The following is a 24,932-nucleotide window of genomic DNA, read 5'->3' as shown; positions in this document are numbered from 1 at the left end:
CTTTCTTTTTATTAAAAAAAATTTTTAATGTATCTTTTTGGTGGATGGATTTAATCCATTAAAAATTTGTTGTAGCTATTGATATGTTTGGACTAATTCACGCCCTCTGTAAGGAAGGGTGTTTGTGAGCTGAACTAAGCTAGAGAGAGCAGAGTTAGGTGGATAGATGGAAGATTAAAATGGACAGGACCTGGGGTGACTGGCAGGGCAGCAGAGGAGGGAGTTTGAAGCCCAGATGATAACTAAGGTTTTATTTACCCTACAAATAACGCCCCCCCCAATGGAATTCCTTCATTTCCTTTAAAGATAGCCCCCATCAACCCATCATCCTTTTTGACGTTCTGAAGAAGTACCTCTAAAGTATATAAACATATTAACCAGAATGTCATTTTTCGTCTTGTTCAGTACAAGCCTTGGAAACGGGCTCGCAATCTTCTGATAACTTTATTGCTGCGGATTAAGCTACAGAAGAAAAAACCGAAAACAAAAAACCAGAAAGTGAAAAACTTCTAGGCTGTCACTTTGTTTCAATTTATTTTAAATATAGGTTTTTGATAACATTTTTTTTCAAAAACAATTTCAAGTGAGTATTTATAGTCAAATACTTTTATTTATATAGAGTCATCAATGAAAATTACATTTAATGGAAATAAGATTAAATATGGAATTACACCTTTTAGCTGCCTGATACTAATCGAGCATTCAGTTTATAGCGTTTCCCGACTACCTCTTGGCATGAGGTTGAGGTTTAGAGACAGTGCTTTTAATCATCCTGAGTTTTTCTAAACCTGCTTCACTCTGTAGAAAACAGTCTGACCATAGTTTACTCCCAAGGATAGACCAGTGCTAAACCTAATAGAATGATTTTCTATTCATTACTGATTAGTGGAACTTGGCATTTTAAAAAGCTGTTTAAAAAAAAAAAAGCTATTCTAGTTTTTAAAATTTTTGTTTTCAGTTTTCATCTATATACCCTAGACTTCTAAAGTTTCTAAGACATATATATATATGTTTCCCTCCCCACCCTCCCCTTTTATGTTCATTGTTTGAATTTTCTTTTTACTTTTACTTCTATCAGGTACCTGGTTTTACTAAACTTCAAATGCTATTTCAGGCTCTTCTCTAATTTGTAAAAGTTGTTTTTATTGCTCATTGGTCTTTTTAAGTGACTTCTGGGTGGAAGGGGGAGGGTGGGAGTTACTTAATCAAAAACCTCTTGAGGATAGGAGCCAGCCTTCTCTTCAGCTTACCTTCCTGAGCACTTAGAGCTGAATTCCACACAGAATGGAAGGCCAGAAATAGTTCTCCTGGTTGGCCCGCCATTCATTTGCCTCAGCTTCCAGGCTTTCAGCAGTGTCGCAACATTTGCTATGTATTTAACCTTTGAGTATTGCTTATCTTGAGTTTGGTCGCTCTGTTTCATTAAACAGCTTTTTAAGTTTTCTATATCTGTAGTTTCTATCCTACCTATTTAAGATAAAATAAAATTTCTGCATCGAAAGTCAAATTGAGTTCTGAATCCTTATTAGATATTTGATAGCTTCAGCTCTTCTGTCCCCACATAATATCTTTCTTTTTATTCTTCCTGTGTTTATATAATAACATTGCATCTTTAACCTTTTCTTAAATCTTCATGTGGGTTAAACATTTCTTAGAAGATGCCCTGGGGTGATCAATTTTTTTAAAAGTCCATTATGACTTCTAAAAAAACAGAATAGAGGGCTTCCCTGGTGGCTCAGTGGTTGAGAGTCCGCCTGCCGATGCAGGGGACACGGGTTCGTGCCCCGGTCCGGGAAGATCCCACATGCCGTGGAGCGGCTGGGCCCGTGAGTCATGGCCACTGAGCCTGTGCGTCCAGAGCCTGTGCTCCACAACGGGAGAGGCCACAGCGGTGAGAGGCCCATGTACCGCAAAAAATAAAAAACAGAATGGAATTAGAATACTGTAAACATGCATACATTATTTCAATCTATTAGAAATGGAAAGGACCCAAAAGCAAAAATCCACGACTGAGTATGAGAGCATTTTCGGTGGAATTCCTTTTTAGTTTTAAAAAGTTGTATTTGTGGGACTTCCCTGGTGGTCCAGTGGCTAGACTTCATGCTCCCAATGCAGGGGGCCTGGGTTAGATCCCTGGTCAGGGAACTAGATCCCACATGTCACAACTAAGAGTTCGCATGCTGCAACTAAAAGGTCCAGCATGCTGCAACTAAGACCGGGAGCAGCCAAATAAATAATTTTTAAAAAGTTATATTTGTGCAGGTCGCTAGAAGCTATTTATTGTAATTGGGTCTCAGCAGGTTGGATGTTCTTGATGATCTTTTGACTTGATGGTGTACTGATTTTTTTTTTCTGATAACGAATATTCATTTAAAAATTTTAAATTGAATGTTGCCTCATAAGCCTGGTGATCTAACTTTGAATAACCCTCCTGATTTATTTTTCTTCATAGCACTATATATATTTTTTTTAATAAATTTATTTATTTATTTTGGCTGTCTTGGATCTTTGTTGCTGTGCGCGGGCTTTCTCTAGTTGGCGACTAGTGGGGGCTACTCTTCATTGCGGTGCACGGGCTTCTCATTGTGGTGGCTTCTTTTCTTGTGGAGCACAGGCTCTAGGTGCTCTGGCTTCAGTAGTTGTGGCTCGCGGGCTCTAGAGCGCAGGCTCAGTAGTTGTGGCTCACAGACATAGTTGCTCCGCGGCATGTGGGATCTTCCCAACCCGGACCAGGGCTCAAACCCATTAATAAGTTATTATTAACTTGTTTTTAAAAATGTCATACATTTACATTTTAAGAAAATAAGAATATGGTGCTGTTTTTTAAATAGTAAGTTTAATGAATTTCATGGATCCTTCAAAATGTCTACTCTAGACATTTAGACTGTTTTAATGTTTCACTGAATGTATTTTTGGATAATGTTTTTTCTGTATTTAAAACTTGTCCCAAAATAAATTGTTAGTAATAGTTATTATAATATGTCAAGAAGTAGAAGGATTTTTTAAAACTCATCGTGTGTTTAAAAAGAGATTTTCAAAAAAATTGTACCGATTTATGATCCTACCAGTAACTCGTATTTTGTATGCTTCTTTCTGATTACAGCTTAAACTACATTTTAATGGGCTTTGTTTCAAGGTAACTTCCCAGTGTTCTCATCCATGGGTTACAATCGGGTAGAAGCTTGAGTATTTAATCTGTCAACGAAACGTTCTGTAGGAAGTTTTTGTTTTTAGAAATTGGGAGACATTTAGTCACAGAAATTCTTTTCTTAGGATTTGTCAGAGGAGGTGTAGAAAGTAAGGCAGTGAACTCTGGCAATTGTATCCTTTACTTCTGTTTCCTTTCCTGACCAATCTTCACTCACTGCATGGATAAACCAGCAAAAATCATTCTCTGTTCCTCTCGTCTCTTTCCATGTTCTCCCAGTGGCTTTCTTTTTTGCGGTACGCGGGCCTCTCACTGTTGCGGTCTCTCCCGTTGCGGAGCACAGGCTCCGGACGCACAGGCTCAGCGGCCATGGCTCATGGGCCCAGCCGCTCCGCAGCATATGGGATCTTCCCGGACCGGGGCACGAACCCACGTCCCCTGCATCGGCAGGCGGACTCTCAACCACTGCGCCACCAGGGAAGCCCTCCCAGTGGCTTTTGAGGGTGGACTTCAGGGCTTGGGTTCATGAAGTCACCTGCCCTTACTGCAAAGATTGTGAGAATGAAAAGCTGACTTAATATGCAAATAAAGATGAGAGCCAAGGCCCACGTGAAAGCCTTGATTAAATAAATCATGATACTTAAAGGATTTTACATGTTATTTGTATAGAACCTATCTATATGTTATAATTATATATTTATTTATTTACATATAATACCTAACCATTTCTGCTAAATAGAATATCTGACTTTTTCATATGCTGAATTAATTTTACTGTGGTTGTGTGTACTATTGCTTGGGTAGAAATGTTTCAGTAAAGGTGGTCCCCAGACTTTCAAACCTATGTTGCTGTGTAACAGTGCCAGCCCCCAATCCCTACCAGTTTTTTGGTTTTCTAGGCAAATCCTCTGGGCTCTCCTGGTTTTGATGACAAGGATTAATGCTCACCTACAGTGCCCCTCTGGATTCCCCAAGCTGTAAGGGCCCTTTTATGGAACATGTCTTACTAGGAGCCATTTAAGTGCAGCTCTGATGTCTATACTTTTCCATATTGTCTTTCTCTTTCAAGGCTTCCTTGTAAAAACTCTCACTCTTGTACTGTTATCCCTTTTATTTCCAAACTCTCTTCCCTCTTTTTCTAATTATCTCCTGGAGGGACAGCTTGGGTGTATTGGAACTAAATTCCTCATATTATGGTATTCCTAAAAGAAATACAAAATAAGAACTGTGTATCCTGTTCTAGATTTTTGCTTAAGAAAAACAGGCAGTTGGCTAAGGGTCACTACGAAACCAGTGGTGTGCAAAAACTCACTCTGTGGTCTTTATTATACCAACAGCCACCTACGCTTTGTGGTGGAGTGCTCAAGTTTCATACAGGGGACATTTCGTAGAGTAGGCAACAAAAGACACATTTGTTTATTAAACTTTGCAACTTTGTGAACCAGCGCAGTTGGTCACAAAAGGAAATAAAACTCTAGAGTGAGCTGTTCTCCCTGCTTTGAGAGAGAAATGCCTCAAAACACTTTGACACAGCTGAAGGTTCCTGGATCACTTGCTCTTGCTAAAGACATTGAGATTTAGTTCTGAACAGCCTCATTTTCCCTAGCAGACCATGTCTGTTGACAGTTATTCTGAATATCCAGATATTCACTAACATTTTGCAAAACAATATTTAAATACTATGGTGTATAAACCAGATTTCTTTATTTCCTTCAAATGAAATTTTTTAAATATGCAAACTTTCTGGTGAAAATTATAGAAAGGGACACTTTGTGAGTTTCTTCTTTTCCTTAATTTATTAAGATAAGTTAAAATTTGATAGATAAATATTTTATAGATCTATTTCAAGTCCCGATATAACAGTCACTTGTATTCCTTAAAATTGTTAAAATGGCATTGGTAGCCTCAGGATTTTAATCTTTTTAGTTACTCCTTTGCTGCCTCTTCCCCACGTGTGCCATTCTTTATGTTGGAGTTATATGCAGAAACCAAAGCCTAGGTTGGAAGCGTTGGTCAAATAAGTGCTTTTTGAGAAAGAAATAATTTATTTAAATACAACATAGTAGTTTAAGTTCTGGAAGCCAAATATAGTGACCTTAATGGCTTTGGAGAAGGTATGGCTTTTTATAGCCTCATACCATTTGAAAGCAATGGCTTATTCAGCCAGTCATTGCAAAAAAACCTTTTTGTGGTTGGCAGAAGAGAATGAGAAATGAGGGCTTTATACAGACCTTTGTGGGTCTTCCATGCTTGCTTTCTTTTCCTACTTTGTCCTTTCCTTATATGAAACCGTGCTCTTCCCTGAGGATGCCAGATGGGCTGCAGCACAGGACTTTAAAACCCAAAGAGTTGTCTAGCCTTCCTGCTCCCCACTTGCCTTTGCCCTCTACCAAAGCCTGTAGAACACCACACCTAAATTGCAGCAAGCAGATGGGACTAACCTGCTGAAGGTGCAGATTCTAGAAACTTCCTTTTCCTTAATTTTTCAGCGTTTAATTCTTGCTAACAGGAAGTGTTCCCCTTAACATCTTAGGCTATACTAAGTGATTTTTTGCACTTGTTTCGTTGGTACAGAGCACTAAGCAGAAATATAATAACAAGTAACCCATTGTATTTTAAATACATATTGCACTGTCCCAATTCTAGACTTTAGACCTCTACAAGGAAATTGTGTTAAAGTGTACCTAGGTGCAGTTTCTGAAGCAGCACTGGGGATTGAGTAAGCTTCCTGTTCTTAGGCATCTGCCTCTGTTTACAACTATGAAATGTACTAAGCGTACTAACCGCAAGCTCCGGGTTAAATGTTTCTGCTGAAGTCTGGCCTTTGCCTCCACACTAGAGCAGGATTATTTGACTCCTTTCTATGGATTCTTGCTTAAAGGTGATTGCACTCAAATCTCAAAACAAAGTGTTAATATTGTCTTCTAATGTACTAGCGAACAGCAAGCAAAGTTTCAAGATGTCATTTTTTTGAATACTCATTTAAATAGCCTGTTAATAGTATTTTATGCAAACTTTTGAAATTGTATAAAATATACACAAAGTTTGGTCACCACGTGGTAGAGGGAGAAATCAACAGGTGTATTTTATAATAATCTGAAAGGCATGTAGTAAAGGAGCTTTATTAAAGGAAAGAATTATGAAATTATTTTTAAGGAACTATCTTTTTTTTCTTCTCGTGGTTTTCCTATAATATTTAAGATACTATGCTTCCAACAAATCTAGAATATTTGTTGTTGACAAAGAAATATACTGTTGACTTTGGTCTACTTATTTGTTTAGCATGAGATCTCTAATATAGTTTAGAAAATGGTGTGTGGTTTGGGAGTATAGTGTTAAGCTCTTAGACCTAGCTTCTGCATTTCTCTCTTTCTCAAACCAGCCACTGTTGTTGGGAGAACATGTAAGCTCCACTGTCATTTAAAAATATTAAATGGAGTAGTTTTTTAATGGTTTTCAGAAACCTCTCACTTCAGTAGGTAATCTGTGCAGACTCCTATTACAGAGTAATAAGTATTAAAACCTACGGGAATCAGTTTCTAGGTATATAAACCTTTGGGGTATATAAGGAAAGCTAGGAATGGAGAAACATAATTACCACTGTTGTTCAATTAGGCTGTTAGATTTAACCTTTGTGATAAAGCCCCCAGAGTGTTTCTACTAAACCAGTGCCAGCAGCTTTTGTTTGACCATTAAACACGGAGCCGGTGGTACCAGTTAGCGCGAATGATTCTCTGACCAAACATCTCTCTGGCAGGGTTGCTCGGGAATTAACGGAATCACAGTTCAGGTTGTTAAAAGTGCAAATGTCTTTGTTTAAATTATTGGGGACTTCTTTTGCTTACCTGCTGAAGTAGTTATAAGCATTTTACCACAAACACAAACCTTCAACCCGCCTTACTTATTCTCCGGGGACATGGGTTTATCATACTGGCTGTGAATTCATAAAGGGGTGGGAAGTAAAATATGCCTGCCTTGTTCTTTTTTCTCAACACTGAAGACACCCAGGCAAAGGAGGAAGAAACCACCTGGAAAGCCCAGCCACCCCCATCCTCCAGAAGTTCTCTAAGCTCCTAGATGTATCAGGAATGGAGGTGGGGAAAGGGGTTTGGGGCAGGCGTAATCCAGTATTTGGGGAAAATGTGTGATGTTCCCCCACTCTACCCCTTAACTCTCAAAACCTCTGATTTAGGGTATTTCCCAAAGAAATACAAAGGATTATTTAAATATTCCCTAGTCTTTCACCTTGTTTTACAGCCCTCTTCTCTCTTCAGGGTCCTGTCTGTCTGTGTGTTTACTTATCTAATCTAATCTAATCTGTTCATCTACCCCCTCATTCCTTTATTCATTTGTTCGTTCATTCTCCTTACCACATGTTCCACATTGTACCAGGGATTGTTACGTTGTCTTTCCCTGGGTCTCCACCTCTCTTTAAGAGTCCTCTCCTGGAATCAGATCTGATCTTCGGAATTCTCCAGCCACAAATAAAAAGGTGAACAGGAAGTAGAATTAAAACATCCTATGAAACATTTTGCATGTCAGGTTTTCGTGAAGGTATTTTATTCTATCAAACTTAGTGATGTCAGAAACAGTTGCTCCAGGCTGAGTGCCGTACCGCCCTCTCAGGCTGCCCTGTGGACTACAGATTATCCCTTCCTGTGAAATACTCCCAGTCCCACAATTTGTTTTCAAATTTGCACAGCTAATATTTGCTCTGTGTAAATAAGTAGTATGCATTTCAACAAGTATTAAATGGTCTACCTTGCCAGTTAAAGGGATCAATTTTTTTTTTTTTTTTTGGTGAGAAAGAAAACAGATCGTCTCTTTTTCCTTGGGATCCAACTCATAGTAAATTTTGCTGAATTCTGTTAGAAAATCCTTCTGTTTTTTGTCACTTCATATTATTTAGTTACAAGTTTATTTTTGAAGCAGTTTACACAAATTTTGTAAAACAGTTTGCATTTTATTGGCTTGTTCTTGATCCTGTGTGTAGAAAACTTTAAAATGTGTGTTATTTCCAAGTCACTGCTCAAGAAGTGCTCAGCTGGTAAGTACAGCACTTTAAAGGGATAAGCGAGCCTGGAATATGAGAACAGAACATGGGTTAGTCCCTGGTTTCTAATTCTTTAGAAACCATATATCTCCATGGGCTATAGCTTTTAAAAAAACTTAATTGAGTTATAACTTTCATCCTATAAAATTCATGTGTTTTAAGGATACAATTAAATGATTTTTAGTAAATTTACAGAATTGTGCAATCATTGTCACGATCTAATCTTAGAACATTTCCATCATTCCCCCAAAGAAACTTCCAGCCTGTTTGCCGTCACTCTCCATTCCCACCAGCAACCACTATTGATAGGCTGAGTCTTTCTTTTATAACAACTGGATGCAGAACTATAGTTGTCCAGTCTACCTTAGTGTGAGATAGTAAATTAGTACCGAAAATCAAAACGTCTATTCTCTACCCGAGCATATCTCTTCCAGAGTTCAGAATTATAGTCATGGGTAGCTGCTTTTTCAATTCTATCTTTTAAATTTAAAAAAAAAAAAAGTTTTTTTTCCCCCAGTCCATTCTCAGAAGAGTGTCACAAGCCACCTTACCCACCTGTCCGTTTCCCTAATTTAAATCTATCATACTTGTACAGATGTGGGACCTGTAATGGTATGACAAGGCCTCTTTTCTGTGTTCCTTTTGTTGGGAAAGTATTTCACAAATATACGCAATAATTTTTGAATAAACAGTGGATCTTCTTTTCAGTTTTCAAGAACTTGTTAGTAAAAATATTTAACAAATTTTATGGGTGTTTCTGAAATTAGAATGCCGTGACTCACAAGCACCCTTGTTTCTGTAAGCATATTAATGCCTGTCCATTTTAGGCAGGAGGATTTTTACAGGTAAATTAAGCTCTAAGAATGTTAATAAGGAAAAGCTAAGATGTCTTGGTCTCTGCAAAAACTTTTATAGGCATAAAACTTCTTAGCTAAAGTGGATGCTGTTAACATAGCAATATACCTATATTATAAATGTAATATAGTGGTTTGTTAGTTACGGTAATTATAATTAAATGGCAAGTATGGGTAACAGGGAAATACTTAACAGGCTTCTTCCCTCTCCCCCCCAAGAGAGGTGATTTATATATTAAAATTTTTCTAAGTTTATATTAATTTTTGCAAAATTATGAAGATTTAAAAACGCCTGTAATGTTATCTGGAGACTTTCCTATGTATTTTATGTATCTCTCTGTTTTAAAAAAGCTTGTCATTGATTGTCTCAATCTTTTTTTTTTTTTTTAACAAATTTATTTATTTATTTATGGCTGTGTTGGGTCTTCGAGGCTCCGTGCGGGCTTTCTTTAGTTGCGGCGAGCGGGGCCTACTCTTTTTTTTTTTTTTAACATTTAACACAATTTTTTAAAATTATTAATTTATTTATTTTTGGCTGTGTTGGGTCTTCGTTTCTGTGCGAGGGCTTTCTCTAGTTGTGGCAAGCGGGGGCCACTCTTCATCGCGGTGCGCGGGCCTCTCACTATCGCGGCCTCTCTTGTTGCGGAGCACAGGCTCCAGACGCGCAGGCTCAGTAGTTGTGGCTCACGGGCGGGGGCTACTCTTCGTTGCGGTGCGCAGGCTTCTCATTGCGGTGGCTTCTCTTGTTGCGGAGCGTGGGCTCTAGGCGCGCAGGCTTCAGTAGTTGTGGCATGCGGGCTCAGTAGTTATGGCTCACGGGCTCTAGAGTACAGGCTCAGTAGTGGCACATGGGCTTAGTTGTTTCCGCGGCATGTGGGATCTTCCCAGACCAGGGCTCGAACCCGTGTCCTCTGCGTTGGCAGGTGGATTGTTAACCACTGTGCCACTAGGGAAGTCCTAATCTTTTTCACTGACTGTGTTGTTGACCTATAATATGTAATGCACTAGAGGTAGTGATGTGGTATTAAGAACAGGGACTCCTGAGATTGGATTCCTGGTTCAAATCTGAGCTCTGCCACTTCCTACCTGTCTGACCTTGAGCATCTCACTTATCTCAATTTCTTTTCTTTAAAATATTTCCTAGCATTGTTATGAGGAATAATTAGATATTACACAAAGCACAGTACCTGGCACATAGTAACATTTGCTGAGGACTATTATATTGTGGCCATTTTATTCTACAACTTGACTTTTTAATGGCTTTAAGGTGACCACTGGGTTTTCTGTTTTAAGGGCTGAGAAAGCTTAATGTCTGTTAAGAAACTCATCAGCTCTTTTGTTTCCATTGATCTTCAACTCTGTTTCAGGACCTTGTTTTTCTTAAGCCTTTAAACAACGCCTAAATCTCTTTCATTCAGAATTGCAATTTGTAAATGTTGGCACCACATGGTCTTTGGTCAATGTTTAACCTCTATCTTTAACAGCTTACATCCTTTTAACCATTGAAACCCACATATAAACTTAGATAAGTTTCCTTAATGTTTAAACTACGTTTACATGTTTAATACATCTTATCTTCTTAACCACTGCAAATGCACAAGGAGGCCAACATACAAATTTAACAAGCAAAGCATTTCTAAGCCTGTCAGCTGGAGCTCATGCCTGCATTTAACCTCTTCTGTGGGATGCTGTCCGTGAGCTTCAGATCAGACCTGGGAGTGAGTCACGAGTCTCACACTTGCACCTTTTCTTTGAGCCTTGAACCTCTGTCACGTGGCCCCTTTCCTATTTTTTTGGTAAACCATAACCTCTGATATGAATTACTGAGGTCCTACACCTCCTATTCATATCTAAGTCTGTACTTAATTGGATACTGCATCCTTCTTATAGTATTAATATACTTGTCTCACAATTCTGTAGTTACTATATCAAAATAGAGTATTAACATGGCTATAATTTATTTAATCCCCTGTTGATGGATATTAGGCTGTTTCCAATTTGCTCTTATAAATAACTGTGTTGAAAGCATATTTGTAGAAACATTTTGTGTACATCCTTATCTCCTTGGGATAAATTCCCAAAATAGAATGACTGGGTACCATTACCCCAATATTGGTTGTATAATGTAGTCTAATATCTACTGGTACAAACCTTCTACTGCTGCCCTCATTTTCACTCCCTGATGAACCTTAGAATCATATTTTGTCAAATTACAGGAAAAATACTATTGGGATTATTAAGAGAAAATGACTAATGTTGTATACTAATATGGTAAGATCAAACCCTTTATGGTATAATAGAGGTGAAATAAAACATAGAAGCAAAATTATGTATTTTCTTGTAATTTGACAGAAAGATCCTGAAGTTCCCTTAGGGGTGAAAAGTGGAGGATTTTTTCCACTAGATATTAGAACACATATGACACAGCTAAAATAGTGATATTGGCATTGAAAGAGCACAGCTATATACATACTTCTGTTCCTACTACTGAGTACTTTCTCTCCCCCAAATCAAGTGGATACTGAATTTTATCAACTGCCTTTTTTAACTTCACTCAAGATGATCGTATCTTTTCTGTTTACATTTCTTTTTTGTATTTAATAAAGTACAAATTAGTCATTTCCTAATTTGAAACCTTCCTTGTATTTCTGGAGTAGATCATACTTAGTTCTTAAAAACAAAAGCAAAACCTAGTAAAACAGTATCATTGTACTATAAGTTTCAGAGTTTCACAGTTGCCTTCAAAAGAAAGATTAATCTATAGAGATTTTGAACTTTTAAAATATTATCTAGACTAACTTCCAGTATATATTGCAATGTAAGAGAACTCGGAAATCCTTTCGTCTGCTTTGTGCTCTGACAGAGTACCCTAAACAAGTGACCTAATGGGATTGCCATCCCTCAAGAGGAACTATTGTGGCTTTTGTCACTTTCCAGATCCTTACTGGTAGGAAAGTCTCACCATAGGGATGAGTATGTTGTAATCATCATCTTGATGATAAACATTGCATCTCAAGACTGGCTGACACATGATGAATGTGCTTTGTATAGTTAATCCTCTTGATGAAACCCCAAGGAAAATATCAATCTCGCCACTAATGTTGATAAATGGGCTTTGTACTCACAGAATGCTATTGCTCCCAGGAGCACAAAGCTCTTCAGGATTAATTATTTCAGTCATTCTCACAGTTGTCCCAGGAGGTGGATAGCTGAACGCTTCCTCTTTAAAAAAAAAAAAGTAACTGTTTTCTGCTGTTCTACATTCTGTATTCTAGAACTAGGTAGCTACCTTTTTAAAGACCATCTGTATGTCCGCTGGTGGACTTGGGTTTCAAAATCAACAAGATTCTTACCCCTATAGACACCAGGCTCGGAGCAGATGTGTGGTAGTAAAGTTGGACGGAATTTGGATATTAGTTTGGCAAGATGCTATGAGTGGTGTAGCCTGAAGTTGGTAACGAGAGACAGGCAATGGCTGAGTTAGTGCTTTGGTACCTCCGTTAGAAGTAGTTGTCCATGGTGTTGAAGGTTTGTTTTTGAAAATGCCTTACTCAGGCACCTGTTCATTATACTTGTCCTACAACACTGAGCTAGGGCACTAAAGAGAATCTCTGTCAGTCTTCTTTCACAGAGAGGGGCCCTGGTCCTTTCTCACCCTGCTCTGATGCATTAGTATCTGGGGGCTTTTCACAGGGGCAGAACAGTAGAAAGGTGAGAGGTCCAAAATTTTTGGTACTACCTCTTAGCCAATCTCCATCTCTTCTGTTTCCCTGCCAGACTAACTTTCCTCTTGCTTTCGCTTCCTCGGAAATGGACAGTGACTTTCTGTGGACACTTCTTTAGGGATACAGCTAAGGCTACATTTTTTCTTTTTTTTTGTTTGCGGTACGCGGGCCTCTCACTGTTGTGGCCTCTCCCGTTGCGGAGCACAGGCTCCGGATGCGCAGGCTCAGCGGCCATGGCTCACGGGCCCAGCCACTCTGCGGCATGTGGGATCTTCCCGGACCGGGATACGAACCCGTGTCCCCTGCATCGGCAGGCGGACTCTCAACCTCTGCACCACCAGGGAAGCCCTAAGGCTACATTTTGATCTAGCGATCCACCTCATCCTTCTTCGTCTTAACAATATGCCAGTCAGTCTTCTCCAAAGTTCTGCTATTTTAGTTCCGTCTCTTCAGCTAAACTTCAAGCTCTTTGGGTGAATGTTCAGGTCAGTGTTTGTTTTTTTTTCCTTCAAACTCCTTTTAATGGCACCCACATATTCCTCAGTGCTGGGACATTTAGGTGCACAATAAACATTTGTGGTTGATCATCTATTTGCCATTCACAACTGTTAAGAAATATTGCTTGTCCATACTGACTGTGCCATTTTAACTTTTTTTTTTTCCTTTTTTTTTCGTTAAACAAAGGCTTAGCTGTCACCACTTTGAGTTTTTCCTCCTCCCTATTTTTCTCCCCTGAAGTTACCCTGAAGGGGAGGTCTTTAAAATGCAAAGAATTGTGCTTAAGTTGTGCAGTGTACTCTGGGTGGGGACTAATTACGAGGTTTGAAAACTTCTTCAGGCGGCTGGGTTCTGGATTGGGCCGAAAATACTGCTTTCCTAAATTGACAACAGCTGGGGCCGTGTTGCCGACACATATAAAAGAGGTGGTGCTGGTGCTGTGTTGTGGAGAAATCGTCACTCTTTAGAACCTGTGGAGCTTTAAGCAGAGGGCACCTTTCATCACTGGTGTCGTGGTGGGTAAGTGCCCCGAGCTGGTCCTCTGGGTCCGCGTTTCTGTTGTTTGGTAGAAATTGTGGTGACTGTATCGAAATGTTGTCAGTTACTAATTTACCATGTTAGTTGTAGTGAATTATTTTATCCTTCCAGTAATGAGGAGAATTTCTCCCTAAATGGGCATAGCTAATAAGGCTTTGTGTATCTTTTCACTGTGTTATTTTGAAGGCTGTCAGTTTTCCTTCTGTATGGTGTGCATCTCTGAATATAAAAGGATAAACAGAGGTAGTGCCATTTCAAGGATCTTGAATGCATAGTTCTTGAATATGTTCTGAAAAGTAGTCACTTAAAAACATTCCAGTTTTTAATATGAAAGTAGAAAGTTGACCATTTTGACACATGCAGAGAATAACAATTATTCTATGCATGTAAGCAATTCATCACAGTTTTTTTATCCTTTAAGGTTCATAGAAAAGACCCAGTCTTAGGAAGGAATGATGTGATCTCTGGGTGGGTTCTAGCTTATTATGACTTCATGGTTTGCAACAAGTGATAGTGTCTGATGAAGTGTTTGCAGTGCTGGGTCCTGACATGAAGTGTTTGCAGTGCTGGGTCCTGACTTTTATTTATAGAAATTTAAAAGGAATTGTTTATTAAAATTTTCCTATTTATACTGACATCAGCTCAAAAAGAGAAGAATTCCAAGATGAAACAATTCAATGTTTTATTTTTATTTATTTATTTTTAAAATTTATTTATTTTTGCCTGTGTTGGGTCTTTGTTGCTGTGTGTGGACTTTCTCTAGTTGCGACGAGAGGTGGCTACTCTTCATTGTGGTGCGCGGACTTCTCACTGTGGTGGCTTGCGGAGCACGGGCTCTAGGCACACAGGCTTCAGTAGTTGTGGCACATGGGCTCTGTAGTTGTGGCTCACGGGCTCTAGAGCAAAGGCTGAGTAGTTGTGGCACACGGACTTAGTTGCTCCGCGGCATGTGGGATCTTCCCAGACGAGGGCTTGAACCCATATCCCCTGCATTGGCAGGTGGATTCTAAACCACTGCGCCACAAGGGAAGTCCCTCAATGTTTTATAAATAAACATCATCTCAGCAGATTTAACTATGTTCTGACGATACATTTATAAAGCAAATGGCTTTGGTATTTGTTTCCTTATTTTGATAACGTTTTTGCTTTGGATGCTTGACAACTGGGCAAGCACAGTTTCTGAACATAGTTCTGTTTTGTTTTTACAGGTGGGATAGTAACATCTTTGGGGGAAAGAAAATTGGCTTCCTTTCCTGAAAACGGTGAATGTACAGCAGATGGTTGCCCAGGAGGAACAGTAGTCCGATGGAGACCCTCTATGTTTTGTACTAGGAAACAGAATCAGTTGTAAGAGTCCATGTTGATCTTGGCAGTAGAAGGATTAAAAAAAGTTGAGTTTCCACAAAGAACAAGAACTTTACCATCTCCTTTTTGATCTGAAGACCGGAGGACAATGGATATCATAGAGACAGCAAAACTTGAAGAACATATGGAAAACCAAACCAACGATCCTGCAAACACTTACACAAGACCTGCTGAACCTGTTGAAGAAGAGAACAAAAATGGCAATGGTAAACCTAAGAGTTTATCCAATGGGTTGCGAAAGGGCACCAAAAAGTACCCGGACTATATCCAAATTGCTATGCCCACGGAATCGAGGAACAAATTTCCCCTAGAGTGGTGGAAAACGGGCATTGCCTTCGTGTACGCTCTTTTCAACCTCGTCCTGACAACCGTCATGATCACGGTTGTGCACGAGAGGGTCCCTCCCAAGGAGCTCAGCCCTCCACTCCCAGACAAGTTTTTTGATTACATAGACCGGGTGAAATGGGCATTTTCTGTATCAGAAATAAATGGAATTATATTAGTTGGATTATGGATCACCCAGTGGCTATTTCTGAGATACAAGTAAGTAAGGTCTAACATGTTTTGGGGATTTGCCATGAGTTTATATTTTAGTGAGCCGGTGTGTAATTGAAATGATCTTTCTCGGTTTTATCTGATAAATTCAGTCTTATTTATCCAGGCACTTAATGAAAAGAATCAATAGAAAGATCTACAACCTTGAATAAATCCAGTCATTATTCCATAAGCATTTATCGAGCAACTGTATGAAAGTGGCAACTGTGTGTGAAGGTGCAGAAGTACTGTGGTGGATGATTCAGACTTTGTAAATTGAAGGTGCAGTTCTAATTTCAAGCAACTTGGCACTCTGGTATTTGCATGATACATTAAGAGCCTTGGAAAGGAATAACATTCACTTCATCATGCTTGTGTTATTCCAAGCTCTTGACAGGTGGGGAAAGTTGTGGGCTGGGAAGCTTTTTTCTCTATTACTCATAATGTGATGACTATATCGGTCTATAGTCAATTGCAGGCTTTGAGGTTTGCCTCTCTTCAAGAGTTCTCGAATTTTACATGCCTTTTCCTTTTGCCTTTTGGCAATCCAGTCACAAGAGTTTGTTTAATAAACGGCATTTAGAACTGGGTCCATGCGGTTTGGGTTTTAGATTTCTAAAGTAAACGTGCCTTCTGGTTTCCTCAGGCCATCACAAAGGAGCACTTAGTTCATTGGTTTCGGTCTTCCCATTTTAGAATAGCAGGAATCAGGAAGTGTAGTAAGCCAGGTACTTTTGCTTTGAAGATTCTTAAAAATAGGACACAGCTCGGAGGTGGTTATTTCTGCTTCCCTGTTGAATTCTGACTGCTACTCCATTAAGAAAAAAGGCCCCTCAATTCCTCTTTTCTCTTCAGCCATCATTCAGATGTTTTTTCTCTACTAAGATTCTAATAATTAAATCACAAATATAAGTTTAATTAAAACATTGCCCATAAACGGAGGCTTTTGAAAGCGTAATACATACTAACATAGTCAGTACACTTCAGAGTCAAATAGGGTTTCAGTAGCAATGCCACAAGATCATTTTTTGAAGAAGGAATTTACGCTCTATTGTTCTTTCAATTGGTTATTGCTTTGAGATTTGAAGAGTTCAGTCTATTTTTGTTAAAGAGTTCCCCACATGCAGGTGTGCAGGTTTGAAAACTTATTCCACAAACTGAAGTCATTCCTAAGCATTTTCTTTAAAATATTTCTCTTAATAATGTATAAGTAAAAGACATAGCTGTCAATTGTCTTTTACTTAGTAGGGGAACTTTACGCTAAAGTTGTTAGTTATAACGTGCTCTATGCTAAAAGCAAACAGTGTAGCAGTTGAACTTTAGCGTTTTCCTTTTTAGTGTCTGGAATTGACACTGAATATAAGAGAGACTGCTCAGGCCAAAGATATTTGCTCTCTCCTTTGTTTTAGAGCAAAGTTTTATTTGTGTATGTGTGTGAAAGAGAAATTTCCCAGGGCCGGGTAAGTAGCTGGCTTCCAGCCTGCAGTACAGTCTCGGTGTATTTGCATCTTCACGTAGAGGACAGTTGTTACCTGTCTCTCCAGTGCCAGCTTCGGTTTTACCGTGTCAAAACTTGTTTTCACACAGGCCAGCCGCATGTTTTAATGATAGCTACTGTTTGGGTCACAATCCACCAGCAAAAACTTGGGGAAATCACACTAATTTTCCTTTTTACTTTTCATATAGAATTGGATCTTATATTGTAATAACTGGTAGAGTAATTTTTATAACCCGTTTTGAACGTTCCAGCTGAATAAGAAATTCTAGTTGTTCTCTCTCTTACACTCTCACTCTCACTTAAAACACCTTGAAAGCTATGGGGGGAAAAAATCACTGGCAGTAGTTCTTTAAATAAGGCTGCAGAGTGCATGTTTCACCTCTTAAGTTAATTTTCTGTTCTGAGTACAGCTGAACTCTGAATACTGGAATGAATATAATTGACCCATAATAATTCCTGCTTATTACTTCACCTTGTCTAACAGCATGGAGCACCATTCAGCACTCTTTTTGAACCTGGGTTTGAATCAAAGGGAGAATAGTTTTTCACTTAACCAAATGGAAGCATTCAGCAATGTTCATTACCTGTTCCTTTTCAGTACTAGAAAAGGCAGGGCTAGAATAGCAAGCCTTTGAAAGAAATGCCTTGCAAGAAATAGATACTTTCATCAACTAGTCAAGGTGTTTCTCTCTATATGTTGACCCCAGAAACCCTGGAATCTCCTTAAAATAGCTCTTGGAGACAGGCAGCTAAAATTATATTTGTACATGATGCTTTAGAAGTCCCAACAGTAACCTGAATTAGACCTTGATCCATGGCAGACCACAGTCTTGGAGGAAACTTAAAATATTCCACATGCCTAAAATTGCCTGTTTTTCCACAGGTTTTTGATCACTGGTTTTGGAAGTTTGAGAGCTCTGAAAATGGGAGACCTGGAGTAACATATTTTGTGTACTAGGGAAGTTATAACTAGTAATTCTAGGGGCTGTGTGGATCCCAGCCATCTTTATAGAGCCCAGAGTTTATAGGCCCACCTCCAGCTACACAACAGGCATCTTCAGAATTCTTGATGCCCATTCAGGTACCCAAGAGACAGTGGTACAGATGGGCAGAACCCTTCCCTTTGGAGGACAGTGTGCTCAAAGCCAGCTTCTGGGAACCACTGCCTTAGACTGACGACACTTAGGGGGCGAAGGACAGGGACTAATGTTAGTCAAGACAACTGTATTCACTGAAACATATAAAGTGAAAAAGGGCTTGTGGGATTCTTTTTTTTACCTCTTTTGATCAAGATTGCATAAAATCAGGGTAAACTAATCAGTTTACAGCTTCACTCTTAAATGTCCTTAAATGCACGAGGACACTGTGAACATCTTCAAAATATAATTCTCTGAAAATCTCTATAGTTACAGACAAAATAGTTCATGCCTAAGTTGTCAGAATATTTTTGGATAGTCTCCAAATAAACCTTGCTTATATAACTTAGGTTAAAAGAGTTGTCCCATTTCCCTGTGTGCCCAATTATGTCGTATCACGTTAGCTCATTAGTTAATTCCTCTGTGACCGTGGCTCGCTTATACCTCTGCTGTGTTCTCAAGAGGGGGTTTATTAATGCAGTGAGTTGACTGACAACGTAGAGAGGTTCATTGAATTCTCGGGCAAAGAGGGCCTTTTTTAGGAGTTGTAGTTGTGTAAAACCCTTAATCTACTTTAACACCCCCTCTCCTCAGAGACTCCTTCCTTTGGGGCCCAACCCACCTAGATTAATTGCAGTATGCGAATCTTCACTTCTGAAAACTACAATTATTCTTTATTCTGTTAAACATTATTTTATGTTGCCTTAGGAGCAAAAAAACCCCAGTAAACCTATTTTTCCCCATCCCTGTTTTTCCTTTAGGTCAATAGTGGGGCGCAGATTCTTTTTTATCATTGGAACTTTGTACCTATATCGCTGTATCACGATGTACGTTACTACTCTCCCTGTGCCTGGAATGCATTTCCAGTGTGCTCCAAAGGTAAGCCCCTCTGAATTACCATTTAGAGGACATTAAGCGAACAGTGACTGAACACCTGCTCTCTGTTATGCATTCTCCTAGACACGTTCATATATGTTCATTGAAATCTAGCATATTTTGTTTTGCTTTAGATTTTGGGGGGAAACATTAAAATGTGTTCCTAAAACTTATATGTTTGTGCATAAAAAATTCATTTTCTGCTAACTGGAAGTTACTATTGGGTCTTTGACTCTGCATTTTTGCCTTCTCATTTACTCATTCATGAATTCACTTTGAAAGTATTAAGTTCCTGTTATATACCAGGCACTGTGTAACAGCAATGACCAAAACAAAGTTCTCCTCCTCCGAGAACATATATTCTTTTTTTTTTTTTTTTTTTTGTGGTACGCGGGCCTCTCACTGTTGTGGCCTCTCCCGTTGCGGAGCACAGGCTCCGGACGCGCAGGCTCAGCGGCCATGGCTCATGGGCCCAGCCGCTCTGCGGCATGTGGGATCTTCCCAGACTGGGGCACGAACCCGTGTCCCCTGCATCGGCAGGCGGACTCTCAACCACTGAGCCACCAGGGAAGCCCTTAGAGAACGTATATTCTTATTGAAGGATGGCGACAGTTAAATGAAGTCATAACTTGTTACATGGTGGTAAGTCAGGTGGCTATCAGATGGAGAACAGTAAAGCTGGGTAAGGGTGAAAGGGTCTATGAGGGTAGGTACTAATTTATAGAGTGGTCAGGAAAACTTCTTCAATAAGAAAGCTTTTGGGCAGCCAAGATGAGGGAGTGAGCCGTGTGAATGGGGTGAGAACTCCGGGACAAAGAAATAACTTAATCATAGTGCATTCAGGGAAGAGCAGGGAGACACGTGTGGCTGCAGAGTTATGAAGAGTTGAGATGATGCAGCCACAGATCTCACAGGGCCTCTGTGCCCATTGTAGGAACTTGAACCTTGGTGGTGGCAGTGGAAATGAGGAGAAGCCGTTTGACTCGGGATATATTTTGAAGGTAGAGCCCACAGGATGTGCTAATAAGTTGGATATGGGTTTAAGAGAAAGAAGTCAAGGATGACCTCAAAGTTTTTAGCAACTGGAAGGATCGAGTGGCCTTTCACTCAGAGTGTGAGAATGGATATTGAAACTGTTGTAAGCAGGATTTATAGTTTCTCCAGGTAGAGTCATTTCTCAAGAGAGCTGTTAATCATCTTAGACCCCAGTGTGCCCTGGTTTAAAAAGGAAACTTACAAATCATGTGCTTTCTGGGCAAGAGAATGAAGTCTATCATATTTAACTGAACACTAAGCAGATGTCCAAGGTGGAAGGAAAAATAGAGTTGTTCTGAAGAAGTCAGCAGTCTCCTTCACCAAATATAGGTGTGGTTTGGAGAAGCTATAATTTTCCAAAGCCATCAAAGCAGAAAGTCTCTGTAATTGAAAGTGTACATATTGAATTTAAACATTGACTGATTTTTAGTGAAACTAATTTAAGTCATGGGAGAAGTTCAGAAGCATAATAAACCCTTCTAAGGGGTTATTGCAATGGGTTAAATGAAGAAATGGCCACAGGAAAGAAGGCAAGCCCATCCTAGTAACGGGTGAGGTTTGCAGGGATAAATTGCTATGATTACAGAAAGCATGTAAAGATTATCTTCTGTGGAAAAGTTGCAATTTTCAGAAGCCACAAGAGCAAATGTACTGCTGGATAACCAAGCTACAAATGTTCACAGTGGAAGCTCTGGGAACAGGCCCTGTGTTCAGATGTCAAGACCTAAGACCTTTTCCTGAAGCATCAGCAGGCTATTGGTGCCTGGATCGTGGTTCAGTAAAACAAACACAGATCAATTTGTTTCAGTAGAGGTGATGTGGTCTTACAGAGCAAGAGGCAGAATTGCATTCTAAATGTGGTTCAGCCGCTGGCCTCGAGTGTTCCTTAGATTTTTGTGGTTACAAAACTGTTAGATAATCTACCTGTCTCCTTTGTTGCTGACTCTATAGAATGCCCTTAGTGACCGAGAGCAATGACAGAACTGTGTATACTGAAGCCACTTGCTATGGAAGGTTATCTGACTAGTCACTGATGCCTCCCATCACTTGTTACTTAGTGGATGTGATCACAGAAGCCATCACAGTGATAGGCCCTTAGTGAAATCCTTGGCTCTCACAGTTTTCCAGTCGTCTTCCCCCTTCTCTATCCTATGGTTTACTTTAAGTCCTTGGTTTAACGATTTGCTTCATCCCACACACCCAAGTTTTAGTTTGCAGTTGCAAAATTTGAGTTCTGAAAATTGTGTTCAAATAGATATTGACCTAGTTATTAGAACTCACATGAAATGATTTAGCTTCTCGAACCCCTCTTGCCACAGGCATGTTGGGCTGGCACAGCTACATTCCTTTCCCTGAGAAAGCTTCCCTCTCATCCTGGCCACAGAGGTCCAAAGGACTTCTCTTCTAAATTGAAGGGATGGTGTGGATGGTAAAGTTTCTGGTTTGGCAGCAGCCAAGTTGGGCTCTCTTGTACCTAATTTATTTCTGTGGGAAATGTTGTGTGGCGGTCATAGTTTGAGGAACCCTTGAGAACACTGAGCTCTGTCTGTTTTGGTTATTATGGTCAATGCTTCTCTCCCTGGTTTTCTACATCTTCAGCTTCATAACCAGGAATGGCATAGAATGGGCCTGAAAAATGAGGAAATTAAGAGGAACTAGAGTCTTTAGTGGTGTGTGATAGAGGGCCTCAATGAAATACAACAGAACTAGAAAATAATCTGTTAATCCCAACTCTCGCTATTACCCTCCCCCTTCCCAGTTCTCTTTCAGCCCTCTTTTAAAATTTCCTTTCTTGAAGTTCTGTTTAACATTTATGCTGAGCATGATCTGACATCTTAAGATAGCAGTGACAGGACTGAGGAATTAAGAACTGAGAAAGTACAGAAAAAGCAAGAAGAGAGTCCTTCCTCTGTTCTGTGAAGGCATATGGAATCAAGGGGGGAGAAAAGAAAGGGGGGAGAAGAGAATGTGTGGCAGTATTTTAGTTCCTGGTTTAATTATGCCTTTTGATCCATCTAAATTTCTTTCTAGTAAAGAAATTCAAGTGTTTCTGCCCTTAGAAAATTCGAGTATTGAGTTGGGGTGGGTCAGTGGATAAAAAAATATTATTATAGTTTTGAAATGAATAATGTGTTCTTTAAACTGGGAACACAATGGTCAGGCGGAGTGTATGTACCTTTCTGTTTGATCTCATTGTTGACAGTTGTTTGTACCAACCGCACAACCAGAAATTCCTGAAGGTCTGTGGCTGATCTGATAAGCGCATGCTAGATTCTATCCTCCACATCAAGGGCTTTCACGTCATTTTATGTGGTTTGCAGTACGCCTTTCCTGAGGGGCACCTGAAGTGAGTCCTGCGACTCTGTCAACAGTCCTTATCTTCTCCGGGTTTGGATCCCTTACTGCCTGCTAGACCCTGTCTTTTCAAGGCAGGGTCACCTGTTACTTGGCATGTTTGGTTTAAGGACTCGATTCTTGATAAAATGCACATGTTCTCTCGGTTTTGCCAGCTGGGCTCAGCCTAAGCAAACTCTTGAAGAAAGTTGAGTTTCTTTGAAACCTCCAGTTTCTCACGCTGCCCTCTAATCCTGTTTCATGTCATTTTCTGCTGCAGAGCCTTATTCTCAACTATCACCCGATAGTGTGTTTGCCTTTTTACAAGGGTCACCTGAATACCAGAAAGCTTTCCAGATCCATAAGATATTTTTAATCACGAAAGTTTTAGGCAAGGAATCCTGCCATAATTCCCATTTTACCATAGAGGATGGTTTCCCACCTGCTTTGGAGACTCAATTTCTCTACTCCTAGACCGTCTTCTCCTCCATCTGTACACATCTTACCCTCCTTCACCACTACATGTCTACTTGGACTAGACACTACCTGTCTACACCACCAAACAGTTTGCCACCATCATGACTGGCCTGGCCGTGCTTCGGGGGCCAGTTGCCCAGAAGGATCATCGCTGAGTATGAAAAGCACTGTATCTTACAACTGTGCCCCCGGTCCCAAGTGAAAATAGTCATTAATGGTCTTTCTATATTTCTCTTCTTGTGTATACTCTGACTCCATTTTATTTCTGAGTGTCATTCTTTGATTTTCTAAACCTATTCACTTGCTATTAGACTGATCGGAAACCCTCCATCCGGCCGTACAGTGTTTCAATGTTCCATTTTCCCATGTATTCTATCTCAGTCCACTACTCCTTCCTGTATGCTTAAGGTTTGGGTTTTGGGGGGCGGTTTTGAGGGGGGCTAATACAATTTTTAAACGTTACACTCCATTTACAGTTATTGCCAAATTATTGGCTCTATTCCCCGTGTTGTACAATGCATCCTTGAGCCGATCTTATACCCAGTAGTTTGTATCTCCCACTCCCTCACCCCTATATTACCCCTCTCCCTTCCCTCCCCGCTGGTAACCACTAGTTTGTTCCCTATATCTGTGAGTCTGCTTCCTTGTTTGTTATTTTACTAGTTCGTTGTATTTTTCAGATTCCACATGTAAGTGATACCTGTATGCTTAAGTTTTAACGGGATATGAACTTTTGACTGTTGCCTCATCTCCCGCCCTCACCCATCATTGTTCCCCGTGTCATCACGACAGCTTCTCGGGGCTTCTCCACCCTTGCCCAGGGAGCTCTCTCCTGACCTCCTGCCACAGCACACAGGGTATTGCTTCGGAGGATGTTTTTCCTGATCGAGCTACTCATTTTACAGCGGCCAGTACATCCCTAATCCGTCATTTTCAAGCCTGTTTAAATGAATGTATTGCAGCTCTTTTTAACTGTAAATGTTTTGATCAGATGTTAATACAGCTACATGCACACTTTAGGTTGCCCACCTAGCACCAGGTATGAATACACTGTAGAATATTAGTGATGTGGAGTGCAGCCGAATCAGGTATTAGCCATCTGAAACCCCAGCCTCCCCCTGCAAAGTGGAAAGGAAGGAGCTTTGATCTTTGTAATCCATAACTGTGGTGAAGTCATTGGTTATTAGTATTTTTAAAAGCTTTGCCCAAGGACACACCACCACTAAAATGTATTATTAGTAACATATTGAATAATTTAAAGCATATCACTAAAACTGGCCAATACGATGAATAAAATCCAGTTTGAGGAGCTTCCCCCTTGGATTCTTTTTGACTGAAGTTAAAAAGAAAAAAATCACAACCTGGTGGCCTTTCTAAATATCACCTAAATTAGGCTAAAACATGATTTTATCAGCTTATACATTTTTTTCCTGATCTTCTTGTGTCATTCAGCTCAACGGAGACTCTCAGGCAAAAGTGCAGCGGATTCTACGGTTGATTTCTGGTGGCGGATTGTCCATAACTGGGTCGCATATCTTGTGCGGAGACTTCCTCTTCAGCGGTCACACCGTTGTGCTGACACTTACTTATCTGTTCATCAAAGAATGTAAGTAATAACTCATTCCTGCTTTATTCATTGTTGTAGTGGGCGGGATCCCTAAGCCCTGAAACCGATGAGTCCTTATTCTATTGGAATCGATAGCTATGGAAAGAGGGTGTGTGTGTGTGTGTGTGTGTGTGTGTGTGTGTGTGTGTGTGTGTGTGTGTGTGTGTGTGTGTGTGTGTGTGTGTGTGTTTAAATCATTTCAACCAGTCGTATGTGATTTGAACATTGAAGGAAGGCTTAAAGCTTGGCCCTGGCT

The 24,932-nt window shown here is 39.9% G+C and overlaps 1 protein-coding gene across 11 annotated transcripts in view; it reads left to right on the top strand.

Annotated features, from left to right (window-relative positions):
* Positions 1 to 24,932, top strand: part of SGMS2 (sphingomyelin synthase 2) — a 113,974-nt gene that overhangs the window by 50,368 nt on the left and 38,674 nt on the right. For all 11 annotated transcript variants that reach the window (XR_002174883.3, XR_002174884.3, XM_073804999.1 and 8 more), the window contains 3 exons: positions 15,024 to 15,723; positions 19,110 to 19,227; positions 24,523 to 24,676. Coding sequence is in view for 9 of the 11 variants with exons in the window: in XM_073804999.1 (XP_073661100.1) it covers positions 15,269 to 15,723; positions 19,110 to 19,227; positions 24,523 to 24,676 (727 nt within the window). In the remaining 2 variants the exon portion in view is untranslated. The remainder of the gene's footprint in view (positions 1 to 15,023; positions 15,724 to 19,109; positions 19,228 to 24,522; positions 24,677 to 24,932) is intronic.

Source organism: Tursiops truncatus, chromosome 5, assembly GCF_011762595.2.
Source record: "Tursiops truncatus isolate mTurTru1 chromosome 5, mTurTru1.mat.Y, whole genome shotgun sequence".
Lineage (NCBI taxonomy): Eukaryota > Metazoa > Chordata > Mammalia > Artiodactyla > Delphinidae > Tursiops > Tursiops truncatus.
Note: the sequence above shows the minus strand (reverse complement) of the source record. Positions and strands in the feature narration are given on the sequence as shown.